Source organism: Ochotona princeps, chromosome 23 (genome assembly GCF_030435755.1).
Source record: "Ochotona princeps isolate mOchPri1 chromosome 23, mOchPri1.hap1, whole genome shotgun sequence".
NCBI classification, from domain to species: Eukaryota; Metazoa; Chordata; class Mammalia; order Lagomorpha; family Ochotonidae; genus Ochotona; species Ochotona princeps.
The window spans coordinates 35,505,657-35,520,208 of NC_080854.1; the positions used below are offsets into that span (position 1 = coordinate 35,505,657).

General features: G+C 44.4%; 1 protein-coding gene across 4 annotated transcripts in view; it reads left to right on the plus strand.

Annotated features, from left to right (window-relative positions):
* The window catches only part of SEMA5A (semaphorin 5A), a 317,265-nt gene that overhangs the window by 198,645 nt on the left and 104,068 nt on the right, over nt 1-14,552 (plus strand). For all 4 annotated transcript variants that reach the window (XM_058680133.1, XM_058680134.1, XM_058680135.1 and 1 more), the window contains one exon: nt 7,611-7,673. In XM_058680133.1, coding sequence (XP_058536116.1) covers nt 7,611-7,673 — 63 coding nt within the window. The remainder of the gene's footprint in view (nt 1-7,610; nt 7,674-14,552) is intronic.

Consider the following 14,552-nt stretch of genomic DNA (forward strand, 5'->3'; position numbering starts at 1 on the left):
TTGGCATTCACTGTGGAGGGCATGTGGGGGAAAGACATGCCAGGAAGTATGAGCAGCTGGTCCACAGGCCATACAGTAAGCCATGTGAAAAGTTCAAGGACTATGAGATTGATGAGATTGCTCCCCTGGGGGCGGGGGGGAGAGTGAATCAGTCAGTCAGTCTAGGGGGCTTTAGCAAGTAAGGGCTGGACATGGCAGAACTTCTGAGGTGGTTTCAGCTTCTATTGCTGGTGGGAAGATGGGCCTCCAGAGGACTCAGCAGAGCTGTGATAGGAGCCGGGCAGTTACTCTGAAAGAAGACCCTGCTGCTTCCTGAAGAATAGGTTGCATTCTCATACCAGGATGTTTGCTTTCACAAAATCAACCCCAGGTTCTTAGATGGCTCTCAGGCTGTAAGCTTGTTGTCTGTAGTGTATCACTGATGAGTTGTGTCCTTCTTAACATCAATATAAGAGCTGTGAATAATTCTGTAGACTTAAAAAATGAATACATTGCATGACAAGAAAAATCAACAGCTTTTATGATTAATATTTACAGAATGCCAACAGCCCTGAGCTAGGACATATGCATATTTCTATACTTTAAGTATACAGATGTTTTTTTCTGAATTATGATAAAAAGAAAACAGAAAATCATGAGATTCTGTTAATAATGGACACTTAACGTGACAAGTTGCACAACAGGGGAGTGGCTCTGAGAACATTGTCCAAATCCAAGTTACATATTTGGATTGGCGCCACCACGTTATACTTTGGAACCTCTGGCAAGCTATGGATTGCAACTCTTAAAAATGTTCATATAAATCTTTATTAATTAATGCATTATTTTTTACCATTTAAGTTATTTTTGTTTTATTTTTATTGTTATGATACAATTCCATAGGCTCTGGGATTTTTCTTAATCCCTCCCCAAATTCCCTTTCTCCACTGATTTCCCCTATATTGTTACAATAGTATATACCTTCTTTTTTCTTAAAAAGATTTATTATTATTGGAAAGCCAGATATACAGAGAGGAGGAGAGACAGAGAGGAAGATCTTCCATCCGATGTTTCACTCCCCAAGTGAGCCGCAACGGGCCGGTGCACGCAGATCCGATGCCGGGAACCAGGAACCTCTTCCAGGTCTCCCATGCGGGTGCAGGGTCCCAATGCATTGGGCCGTCCTCGACTGCTTTCCCAGGCCACAAGCAGGGAGCTGGATGGGAAGTGGAGCTGCCGGGACCAGAACCAGCGCCCATATGGGATCCTGGGGCTTTCAAGGCGAGGACTTTAGCCGCTAGGCCACGGCCGCCGGGCCCCAATAGTATATACCTTCTTAAAGAATCCTAAGTCCACCATTCTTTTAAGTTCATTCTAACATTGTAGTTATGTACAATGGTAAACATCCAACATCCTATTGTCAAGATATATTTAGCAGTTTCATCAGGAGTCCATTTTTTTTATTTGGAAGTAGAGATACATACTGCATTGTATCTTCAAAACTGTACATTCCTTTAAATGAAACACCATAAAAATCAATAGGAATTAAGTTTTTAAAAAAATTTACAACACCATGGAGTTAAATAACATGCTATTTATGTTAAAGAACTATTAGAGGAAAACATAGGAAGCACTCTCCAAGATACAGAAATAGAAAAATTATGCTTGAAAAAGACACCAAAAGCACAGATAGTCAAAGCCAAAATAAACAATTGGGACTACATCAAACTAAAAAGACGTCTCTACAGCAAAGGAAACAATTAACAAAGTGAAGAAGAAACCACCAGAATGGGAGAAAATTTTTGCATACTACACAAGTGGTAGGGGACTAATATCCAGGATTTACAAAGAACTTCATAAATTCAGTAACAGAAAAACAACCGTGTGTGAAAATGGGCAAAGGAAGTGAACACATATTTTACAAAAGAACAAATTCAAATGGCCGATAGACATAAGACGCTCAGGCTCCCTAGCCATCAGGGAGATACAAATGAAAACCACATTGAAGTACCACCTAACTCCAGTGAGGTTGGCCTACCATCAGAACTCTACTGATGTGGATGTGGGGCGAAAGGTGCTGTCATTCACTGTTGGTGGGAGCGTAGGCTAGTACAACCACTGTGGAAGTCAGTATGAAAAGTGTGAAGAGAACTGAAAAGTGCTCTGCCGTATGACCCAGCTATTGCCCTACTGGGAGTACATGTAAAGGAAATGCAGTCTGCATATGAGAAAGGGACCTGTAATCCTGTGTTTGCAGCAGCACAATCTACAACAGCAAAGACATGGAAACAACCCAGAAGCCCATCCAAGGACTGGATAAAGAAACTGAGGTAAAATCTACTCCATGGAATATTGTTCAGTTAAGAAAAATATTGAAATCTGCCATTTGCAGCCAGATGGTCCCAACTACAGACAATTGTGTTCAGTGAAATAAGCCAGTCCCAAAAGGACAAGTGTCATATGTTTTTCTGATATAAGGCAACCTTCATGAAAAATATAAGATTGATAGCCCTTTCACTAATGTTTTGCTGAAACTCATGCATTTTGATTTTTTAGTTTCATTTCTTCAAAATACTTTCCTTTCTCTTGCTAAATTCTTCACTGACTCATAGCTATTATGGTATCATCATTTTCTAAGAAGGCATTTTCTTTTTCATTTTTTCAGCAACACATTTGTCATCCAATCTTTATTAATATAAAGAGAATAATATTTCATGTATTTTGCACATAGAATTATAAGATAGCCATAATTTCCTATCTGCTTCCCTTTCTCTCTCTCATCCCTTCCTTATTTTCATTCTCACATAAAATTAGACTTGAGTGAGATAAATGTATAGAGAACATTTAACACGTGTGGCACGTTGCAGATTTAGAGAGTTCTTCCTGTTCTGCCTTCCTTGCCCGCCAAGTTATAGTGGCCTCATTACCGTGCATTTTGCAGCGTTCCAATTCGTGGTTTCTAGCCACACTGTTTGTGTTGGGTAGAGTTGTCTCTTCTCAAAGCCTATAAGCTCTGAGGTCTCCCAGTGTTGCTTCTTTGGAAATGGGGTCTTGGAAGGTCTGATTAGTACAATGAAGTTGTCTAGAAAAGCAGTGGGGTGCAATTCGGTGGACGATGTCCTGGTAGGGTGAGGGGCACTTGGGAAGAGGGAGATGCATGGGGAGACGTCCGTGTGCTGCCCAGGCAGGGCCTGAGTGGCTGTGCCTTCTCTGGTGGAGCACCTAGGATGGGCTGCAACCATCAGAGCCGGGACCAGAGCCTACCCTCCTGGAGCCCAGACTTGCAGCTCCAAACTGTGAGAATAAATTTCTGTGATGAAACCACCTTGTATGGGATATTGCGTCATCCCCACTATCTTAGGAAACCAATTCATGGCAGAAAAAAAATGCCAGTGAGTATTGAACAAGTTGGATACCCCACTCTGCAGTTGTCACAGTGGCTTTGATGTGATGATACGTGACTAGAAACCTTGGGTTTTTAAGGGGGGTGGCTAGAAACATTCCAGTACCCTGCTATGGGAATCTCTAAGCTTTCAGTGCATCTGCACATTTTGGATGACATCAGTATAATGGAAAAAAAATACCAGTCCTTAGAGGATATGACTGAAGAACATGTGTGGTCTTTTGATGCCAAGATTACTGGTAGAGAAGAAATACGCTTTCGTGTATTTACAAAGAAAGACATGCAAGTGCAAGCAAAATTAACAAGATAAAATGAATACATTTGACATACACAAGGAAGTGAAGGCGAAAATGGAGTGTTGGGCAGGCCATTTGAAGGTGGCTGCCATGTTTGTCTTTGACTGCTAGTGCTACTTGGTTTGAACTTGACATGTGTGACCTTTAGAAGTGATGAGGAAGTTGTCACTGCTCAAGGGTGACTTGGCTGGCATTTTATCCAGAGCACGTCTGGATTCCCCATTGTCTCACAGTCCAGCTTGTTTGTACTTTGCTTCTGTTCTGAGTTGAGGATTCAATCGCATATTGCTTGACAATTTGTTTACTATCATCATGACATTCTCACATTCTCCAGCGTGTCACAGAACTACATGATGGAAGAATGTTAATGCAGAGGGGAAAAGCAAGCCCTCAGGTGGTTGTTAATTTTGGGCGCTGTGTAATTAAACTAGTTTTTAAAATGTTATCTTTTGCCAGTATCTAATTAGCAAAGCCATCTGCTGACAGAGGAGTGCCCATCTGCCTGCAATGTTGTTCTCTTCATTGTTATGAAAAGTGTCTGCCTTTGCTGGTCCCCGTCTCATTAACTTCTCTCGCTGTGGAGTGTGATAATGTGCAGCTTTGTTTATAGACTGAACTGTGGACTCTGTGTGTGGAACACAGAGGTGGGAAGGAGCCTCTCACTTTCCCCCTCCTGCATCTGATTGGCGCCTGAGATCACTGCTCTGTTTATGGCTTCCGGAGAATGTCTGTGTTCTGACTGGTGAGGTGTGCGTTGCATCCTGAAAGCATACGCACTTCATTGCAACCCCCACCCAGGGTTTTTGCATGCAAGACATGTTTTTCTGAAAGCCTGCTCAGCTTCTTTCCAGGTCTGAGTGGAGCCTGCGTGGGACATACACCCGTGTGTGAGTGTTACAGCATGGACAGCAAGCACTGTTCATTCCCAGATGTGACATGGTGCTGTTGAGGCTGACAGAATATGCTTGTGCTTTATTGTCGATTGAAGTTGGATACATGCGGTATAATCTACATGCTTGTTTCTCCTTCTACCAGTCATTATCGAGCAGAATGTCTTGAGCTTTGTAGATACTTAATGATTCTTAGAATGAATGTGTGTGAGCAAGTAAGACTTGCCTAGTTTGTTCAGCAGCACAGATGTTATTTGCATGGAGTAATGGAATAAAATAGCTCCACAAACAGGAATGTGCATCCTTTGAAAGGTAAACTAGCATCTGGCCTAGTGGTTGAAATTCCCATTTCATGCTGGGTTACTTTGCTGCAAGTCCTGGCTCTAACCCCCGAGGCCATTAGGCTCTCACCTCTTCCTTGGGACTATCAGAATTTTCCTGGAAGTCTTTACCATGCTGGGGTGAAACTTTACCAGCTCCATGTTTCAGCCTGGCCCACCCTGGACATTGCAGGCATTTGGCAAGTGAGTCAGTGGCTAGAGGCTCAGGCTCTGGCTCTCTCTCCCTATCTTTTTATTTCTCATTAATAAAATGTAAATTAAAGTAAATATTTTCAGACTCTTTGCCTACACAGGTGGACTTGAAAAAAGTTCATGACAAATGGAGTTAAAGGATTGGTTAGTATTGGCATAGGACATTGGAAACATTTTGAAATGCACAATCCTGGAGCTTTTGGAAGACCCCTTTATTGCAGTGCTTGAATATCCACAGCAACCACAGTACTACTGCGGTGAACCTGCACAATGAATGGAGTAGAGAATTCACATTCCTTTCCTCTGAAGCTGCCATGCAATACAAAAAGACAAATCCTAAACACGTCTTCAAAGGAAAAGACCATAAGTATTGTGTCACTATCTGGGGTGTAGAATAGCTTAGCATCTGTTGTGGTTGGTGTAAAGCTAGGTTCATTTGAGTAGGAAAAAGGTTCTCTTAAAAATGATTTGGACCTAGAGGCCTTCTTAAATCAGTAGTGGGATTTGTTCCAAAATCAAGTAGCATGTTAAAAGTAGTAGTCTTCAGTGAGAAAAGAACAAGAAAAGGCTTAATGGGTGTTTAACTGGTTAGCATGCATCTAATGGAATAAAGTTGGGACCAGGATTAAAAATAATCTAACAGAAGTTAGAAGTTCAAACAGAAGAATTGGTGGCTTGAAAGAGAAGATCTAAGTAAAGGAAGTCCCACTGATATCTGCATTTGTCTCCACTGGGAGCCTTTTTTCGCCCCTGTCGCAGCCACATGGTTCAGTGGACACATTCCAGGTCACTGAGTACACAGATACACTTTGGCACTAATCCGGAGTACTCAGTTCTAGAGTAATGTGGACAAGTCACTGTTCACCTTTTCCATTCCTGTTCTAACTCAGTGATACCTGATGTTATGTGTTCACCACCACTGTCTTTTCCAGTCGCTACTATTTCCATTCTTAAGCCAACATTTCTCGCGTCTTCCATTCAAATAGAAAGTGAATCACTGAGGGTCTCTAATTATCCCTTGTTTTGAATACCATTGTCTTGCTGGTGACACTGTAATGAAGATGCCTCAGGCAAGTGGCTTTCTACTTTTAATAACTGTCTGCAGAAAATTCCATCAAAATTTTTTTCCTGTTGGTGTAATGAACTTGTATGAGCAGTCGCTATATCTTGGTGTCTTGAATAAAATGGTTCCATTTTTGAAAATTCTCAGTTTTTTTGCAATTACTTTTTCTTTTAATCCTTAATCAGTGTTTGTTTTGAAAAAGCAAAGGTTGCTAGAGAATTAGGTGGGTCCGTGAAGCCGTTTGTTTGTGCTTTCATTAGCAGGATCTGAATAGTTTCAGTGATTTTGAATAAATATTCCTTTCTCCTTGACCCTTAGCCAATGCCTCATTTCCTGTTTACTAAAGAGGACATCTCTGTTTAACTTCTAACAAAATCACTGGACCCAGTAAGAGCGTCAGTGAATGAGTCTCTCATTGTGTAGCTTTCTATGCATTCTAGAACATTAGTTTTCCTCTGTGATATATTACACAAAGTGCCTTCTTACTGTGAGGAAATTTCAAAAAGCTCATATGAACTTTACTAAGATTCCTCCCGTGTAACATTGAACCTGTGCTTTAAAAAAAAATCAAATCTAGATTGGATCTGCTCTGCTGAAATACTGAAATTCTGAATCAACCCAGTCCTAAGTTTAAGTCAAGACAAGGAAACAATCGTGTGAGCTCTCCTGCAAAGCTGCAAGTGCAGCTCACAGCTGAACAGCAGTGAGCTTGCTTTTACTGACGTCCGTGTTCTGTAGGCCTGGAAAGCCATGTGGCCATAAGCTGGACCCCCGCCTCTTCTTGGGGAGGATCGTTGTTTTGTCGTGTGTTTGTCATGCGGGATGGAAATGCACTTTCCTTATCTGCTCTCAATGCCACGTCACCATGACTTAATTGTTGGCAACAGTGAACACAAAGATATTGCTGAACAAATTTAATGAATTTTCTTGTCAGTTGTTGACACTGACAAAAATCTCCATGTCTCCACAAAAGAAAATGACAGTGTTGTTTTTACTCCAAAAGACCCTGAAGGAGCCGTCTCTAGAGTAGTTTTCTTTAAAACTCACACTTGGCCAATAAGCTATGTTTTACAGGATTCTGTGTCTTGGGGTTTACTCTCTCCTACAGGGTTCATTGGAGGACAGCAGATCCTAGATAACGGTGTTGGCCTGTTTTTTTTTTTTGTTTTTTTTTTTTTATTAAGCTTAGCAGAATTAGAGAAGAAAAAGTTCTGCCACTTTGTCTGAAGCCGCTGCAGGTGTCCCCTGAGGCTCTGTGCTTGAGCAATCATCACAGTCACTCCGAGTGGCTCCGTGTTGAAGCTGAATGCCAGCACCAGCCCCATCTTGGAATGTCCATGGCAGGATGCTCCCTCTTAGCTCCTCTGGTCAGCAGTGCCTCATTGCTCTGTCCTGTGGATTCAGTCGAAGCCGTAATGCTAGCTGTTGTTTTGATGTTTCCTGCAGGCTGTCGAGTGGGGATGTGACGAAGCTACCAAGAAGGCCTGTTACAGCAAGGGTAAATCCCAGGTAAGGGGAATCCATTCAGCCCTAAGTTATTAACCTTTACCTTGAAGGACCTCAGAGTGTTTGAAGGGTATCCAGTGGAAAATGCAAGATTCAAATCATACAGTTTCAGCATTACATTAAAATGAACTGTGGCAATCAGTCATTCCCAAAATAGTTTTAGAACGTAGAACAATCAGGTCTAATTTACACTCTCAGTCATTAGACAAAGATGTGAAATTAATTGACTATGGTATCACTTGGAAAAAGCATGCACTGGAATTTAAAAATCGTTTTTGTAATAACCCTCTTCCAGGCTTTATAGCTAGCTTCAGAATGTAACTACATACTAAATAAAATATCAAATCAAAAGTAGTTTGAGATTCACTCTTTCTTCATTTGTCTCAACAGGTATTCTATCATAAGCTCTTTTTCTTTTTATGTCCAAATCTGCATGTGGCTGTTCCTATGGGTACAGCGGTGTTTCTAGGTTGGAGTGCATTCCTGGGGCAGCTGTGCCCACTGCAGGGCTGCCTGCATGCTGTCAGCTGGCTCAGCAGTGGCATGGTGGTTTTGCCTTTGGAGGAGCAATGTGTGTCTTTTAGACAGTTATGCTTGATTGTCGTAGGACGTTGTTCTGTGGCTCACCGTGTCTTCCTCTGATCTTATTCCCTTGGTGTGTGGCCATTCCCAGTGGTGACACCGTCTTTGAGTGACAGGTGCACACAGAGTAGCTGGAAAGCTTGTTTGTGGAGCTGGAGGTGGCACTGGCTCTTCTCCCTGAGTTAGGAGTGTGCCACGTGCCTGGTCCCTCCCGACTTCACAGGCTGCCTCCTTGCTCGCAGCCACACAGCTCTAAGAGGCAGAGACACCGAGAAGAGCCACAGCCAGCCCAGTACTGATTGGAGAACTTGGACGAAGGAAGAGAAAAATGACTGCAGGCCACTGCGCAAGATGAAGATTTTTACCAAAAGATATTTAACACAAAAAAACACCTCTGAGAGACATTATTAAAGACTCACTAGAATTAGAAATACCGTCAGGTTGCAGAGGCAGGACCTGGTGACCTCAGTAACATACTGTCAGCCTTTCCCTGACGTCCCACAAATGACTAAATACTAGCAACTGGAAAAGCTCACCAATGACCTGTGCAACAAGCTTAGTGCGTTGGTCTGAGTTGTGGAGCAAAAGCTGCCTTCTGATTTCTTTGTCCTTCCTGCGGTGTTGGGGTTCCCAGTGGATGTGTCGTTGCAGTCCTGACTCTTCCTCTCCCTTGCTGTAGTGTGGGGAGTAGCATTGTCTCTGACACTTACAGTGAGTGAGTTGTGTGAGTCAGAAAGGAAAGCTCTTTGCTTTCTTCCAGCTGGCAGGAGTGCCCTGGCCTCTGCCCCAGTCTGCAGCCGCTGCGTTGTTACGGGCCTTGGGGTGTCCTTGCCTTCCCAGGATCTGGGCGTGACCTGTGGCCTTCACGCTCTTCTCTGCCTTTCTTTTCTTGGCCTCTTGCCTCTCCCCTTCTTCCTTCCTTTCTCTTTGCCATCCCCCGGGAGCACTGTGATATTTGGGGATACCCAGCCATCAAGCTTGGTGGCAACTGTCACAAGCCCAATGTCTGTCTTCGAGAAGATTTAATTGAAAGCCTGGAGTGTGAGTGGTTCAGCTTCTTGCTGTGTCCTGGACTGGCATGTCTTCCCTGGCCCCATGTGAGCCTTTCTCACCCACCTGGCCCACCCTTCTGTCCACGCCCCTCATTCTTCACGTGTATCTCCCACTATTGAATTGCATCCAGGATCAGTCTTGTGAAATGCCAGGAGGAATTTACCCGTGCCCTGTCACACTGGATTTTACCTACTCCGCTATGCAAGGGGAGCGCAACCAAGTGGCTGCTGGTTGATTCCGCAGCCCTCAGTGGGTGAAGGCCACTTGGGGGTCTAACCACACACTGCTGAGCACGGGATGCATCACTCAGCGTGCCCCCTCCTCCTCCTCAGCACCGCTGCTACAGGCCATGACGTTCTCTGATGGCAGCGCTGTCATGTGCGCAGTAGGGTCTCTGGCCAGCACCTGCAGAACAAACCAAACTCCATACTGAGGATCGCAGACAGTGCCTGGCATTGCTCTTGTTAGGAATCCTTGTTTTAATTTCCTGAAATGGTAGATTTTTCTGGCAAATTTATGTTCCTCTTTTTAAAAATTAATGTATTTGAGAGGCAGAGGCACATCTTGATACCAGGTTATAAACAAAGAGAAGCAAACACTGCAAATAAAACGATCCTTTACCATTCACGTGCTTGGCCATTCACACATTATGAATAATGGCCAGTTTTGGTAATTATCAATTGACTCAAACTGTGTGGGCTGAATTTTTTAGGATTAACAAGATGGATGAAGATGAATTTCAAGCTGAGGAAAATAAATTCCATGTTGTTTTAAGCCACCTTAAGGGTGTTGCTAAGTTCACGCAGTGTTTTAGATAACTTCTGTCACTGAAGCAGAATCGGTTCATGTGGCAGACCTGTGTGAGGAGCAGACTCCGGGAAAAGCGCCGTGGCTTCACCCTGGGCGCTGATCTGGGGGGTATTGAGTCCTGGTTCGTGGGGCCTCAATGTGGAGGACTGTCCTCTTTGTCAAGTGGTGGCTCATTATGTTTTGTCTCTCTTGCTTTCTTAAAGCCGTGATTGGCACACTATCTGTTAGGTGAGGAGGGCTTGGACGGGACAGAGACGGGGAGCCACACTGAGAAGACAGAACCTGCTGGAAGACTGGCTGCAGAAGGCCAGATTTAAACCGTCCAAATTTCTTTGGCCCACAGTAGGTTTGATTGGAATGTTATCTTGCTTTGGAGGAGTAGAATTCATACTTTGCTAAGGGGAATTCAAATTATTCTTCTGTTTATAATGTTTGGGCTATTGTGGGAACCTAGAATTACAAAATATTGCTTTCTGCATGCATTCAAAAGAATGATACAAAATGTGACATATCAAGAATGAGAAGAATGACAGGCGTTCCCACTGAACTTATTGCCCTGCCGTCCCAAGCAAAGTGGTCAGTGCCAACTGCCCCATACATGGCCTCTTGCTGCCCAGCAGAGGCGCAAGTGCAGGCATGGACGTTGGTAGCGAGGCCTGCAGTGGTCATGCTGCTTATACCCACTTGCTCATCTGGGGGGATCTTTATTCCACTGGTCATGGAGCACCATTGACTAAAGATGTCAGGGTTTTCCATTTTGCCGCTGGTATTGCTGTGAGAGGCAAGATATCATTTCCTGGGTGAACTTGTGAAGTTACAGGAAAAATTACCCATCTCTTTCTAGTGGACCAGACCTGCCAATTCTTGGCAAAGCTGAGTGCCAATTTTGCATTTTGTTTATGGAACTGTTTCACATGGAAAGGAGGTTGTGACTCTGCTTCCAGAGATGTGAACATTCAGTGTAAAAGGGACAGAATGCTGTTTCTGTGCATTTTGTTATAATGGAATCTGTTATATTGAGTTCTTTTTGACAAGGCATTGTAGAAATAGGACTTTGGAGCTATTGCAATGTGCTGTATACAAACATTATTTTAGACATAAAGAGTCAGTTCTCTTATTGTCGAACAAGAGCTCCTTGTCTGTGCGGGTCGTTGTGTCTGGGCTGGAGCCCCTCCCCATGGCGCAGCGGAGTTTCACCCAGGTCATGCAGCTGGTTCTTAGAGGCGTGAAAGAGCTGCCTGATCCTGGTGCTACAGTTGGAAATTGTCACAAAGCCCTTGTTTGTGGTCTTCCTGACGCCATGTTCCTAGGATGATTTTGCTAGCTGGTGGGAGAGTTTGCACTCCAGGGCTCTGTGGATCATTCCTGCTGTATCCTCTGATCCTCTTTGCCAACTTGTCTAGCTGTGCTAGAAAGGAAGTAGACCACTGCTAACTGAGATAAGACGCTACATCACCCTGCCTAGGAACCTGGGTTTCTCTAGAAGAACCTGGTACTTGGACAGTTACATGATAATGCACATGTGTGGCACGCTCCAGCCCTGCCTCTGCTCTGTGAAATCACTGTGAAAATTGAGGATCCATTCAGTCAAATACTAACAACCATGCACATTTGCATGCCTGATTTTGTTTTTGATTGAAATGCCCATGTAAGTTTCCCATGGAATCAGCTCAGTTGAAAATCTGAAGTCACAGTATGCTGCTATAAAGTGTATTTTAATGTGTTCCTTCTCTGTGCTTACATGTTACATAGCGTGAGCTGCTTAGTTGTATACCTGTGCATGTATCTACCCCTTTGTGTTGATGTGCGAGTTGCCTGTTCATGCCGGTGTATTCTGCATCCGGAAGGAAGGACTGAAGCAGCCGCAGACCGTGGGCTGTGGTTAGACATCCGTACTGACCATGCGCAGATGTTCTCTCGTGGGCTGTGGTTAGACATCCGTACTGACCATGCGCAGATGTTCTCTCGTGGGCTGTGGTTAGACATCCGTACTGACCATGCGCAGATGTTCTGTCGTGGGCTGTGGTTAGACATCCGTACTGACCATGCGCAGATGTTCTCTCGTGGGCTGTGGTTAGACATCCGTACTGACCATGCGCAGATGTTCTCTCGTCATCATTTCTCCAACAACTCTGTATAAATGCCACTAACACAGTGTGTACAAAGCATCAGGCATTCATAAATTATCTAGAGATGACCTAAAGTATGTAGGCTATGTGTAGGTTCTATACAAACATTATTGCCGTTTCATAGTAGGGACTTGTGCATTTATGAGTTTTGGTATCCTCTGGGGCTCCTGGAGCCAGTTTCGACATGAATAATGAGGAGCAACTGTATATTGCATATGTAATTTGTGTGCACATGCATATATATTATATGTAAATGTGTGTACATATTCTGTACAGACATGCATCTGTTAGAATTCCCTGGCTTTTTAAGAGACACCTGGTGATCGTAACTTGACCAGTGTCCACTCCACTTTCCAAAGACTCAGGCACTATCAATTTCTGCTCTTCAGCACTTTGGTCCGGAAAACACACTGACTTCCTTAGGCACACTGTGATGGATACAGAAGCAGTCGGCCTTCGGGCCCTCATCCCTCCTTGCTTAAGTGGCAGGGCAGGGCAATGGGCTGGGGAGGCATGTGTCCTGGTCACTGGCCATTTGAGTACGTGGTTACACAATATTTCTTCTGGCAGGACATACGCTTGAAAAAAAGAAGAAATGCCTTAAGCAAGAAACTGTTAACCTTAAGAAAACAGCCCTAAAATGTTTTCTGTTCTTTGTTCCTGTGCATTGGTTGATGGACTTGCTGCATGTTAACCATCAAATTCAGGAAGAATTGCTGTGATGTGGAGGACAGCTTGACTAGCCTGTGGATTTTCAGCACATGTAGATCATTTCATTGTTGAGTTGCTGTTGTGGAATTGTGGAGAGATGAGGATCGTTGCAGGTAGTGAAGCCACATGATAGTAGGGGCCTGACAACAATGCACTGTGGCACGGAGGTGCAGAATTCATCAAACCCTCACGACCAAGGCACAGGCATGGTTAGGATGAGACAGGGAAAACCATAGGCATTTTGCAAGGCAGTTAAGATGGTGAGATTTTAATCTTTTATAATGCGCAGTTAATTGTTAAATGATGTAGTAATATCAAAGACATATACGGAGTAGTATAAAATACAGCATTCCTCACTTAGGAAGCAAGAGGCTGTGCTTCTCTCTGATTAGGATGGGGCAGCTGCACGTTGGCCTCTGGAGGCACAGCACTCATTTGCTTGAGGTATGTGTCCAGCTTCTGTCTGAGTTGCTGGTTGACTGTGACCACTGTCCCTTTAGGGAATCTTGTTGATGGTCCAGTGGGCTTGATTGTTTTCTGCTCTGGGCCTGGAGTTCTGCCAGACCCAGAGACCTCCTAAAAACATTCCTCACCAGGTATTACCTATGGAAAAAGCTAAGGATGTCATGAACCAGGGGATTAGAACTTTCAGGCCAGCTGTGCTGGCCCCTCAGTCCAGTGAGTTAATTTAAGTGCTAATAAAAGGTGGGGCAAAGACTAAGCTGAGGGAGGCAGGCTTGGTGGGCTGCAGCAGCTGCACTCCAGGCCGATTCCTAAGCCAGTCACCGGTTCGGTGCTTACGTGGCCTCATTATTGTTTATTTTTAAGTTATGCCCTCTTTTTTTCCCAAAACTACCAGTGTCTGTCACCCCACCTCTTTCATCATCCCTGTCACACCAGTCGAACGTGCTGTGTGAAGCTGGTGAGGAGCTTGCGTGGGTGTCAGCAGTGGCTTGTTCTTCACTGATCAGGACAAATGGCCCTTTGGATGCCCTGTTGCCTTCTCCACCATCTCCTGCAGGTGCCTGCATCTCTGCCAGATCTGGAGAGCTCGGCCATGACTGTCCTTTCAGAGGCTCGTCCTGCAATAACCCCCTCCTGTGCTCTGACTTCCTCTGTTGTATCTTGCATTGTGGCAGGATTTTGCTTCAAGTTTTAGTTATCTTGTCTGGTTCTTCAGAGACACTGGCAGCAGCTGGAGAGAAGGGTAACGACCCCTCCCCCACCCCCCAGGCCACGCCATGTGTAACGGTCCATCCCATGCTTCTCTGTAGTACCCTCACCATGCTGGCATGCACACTCAGCGTGATGTTCTGGAAGGTTCTCCTGTGTACAGCTCCTCAGACCTGCTGAGCTTCCCTGTGTTCATCCCAGCTTTGATTGTGGCCTACTCTGATCCTGACTTTGCAAACTGCTGTTCCTCTCTCTGCCCTCGGGGTCTGGGTTTCTTGGCCACCCGTCCTTGCAGTCTGCAGCTGAGCCAGGGAAGACTCCTCTTCTGTGAAGTCCTTTGTTCTGTTCTTTGCGCTTAGAACCGTCTGCCCTTTTTCTAGCTACAGAGACACAAGGGAACCTGAGAAAACGAACCTCTCCATGT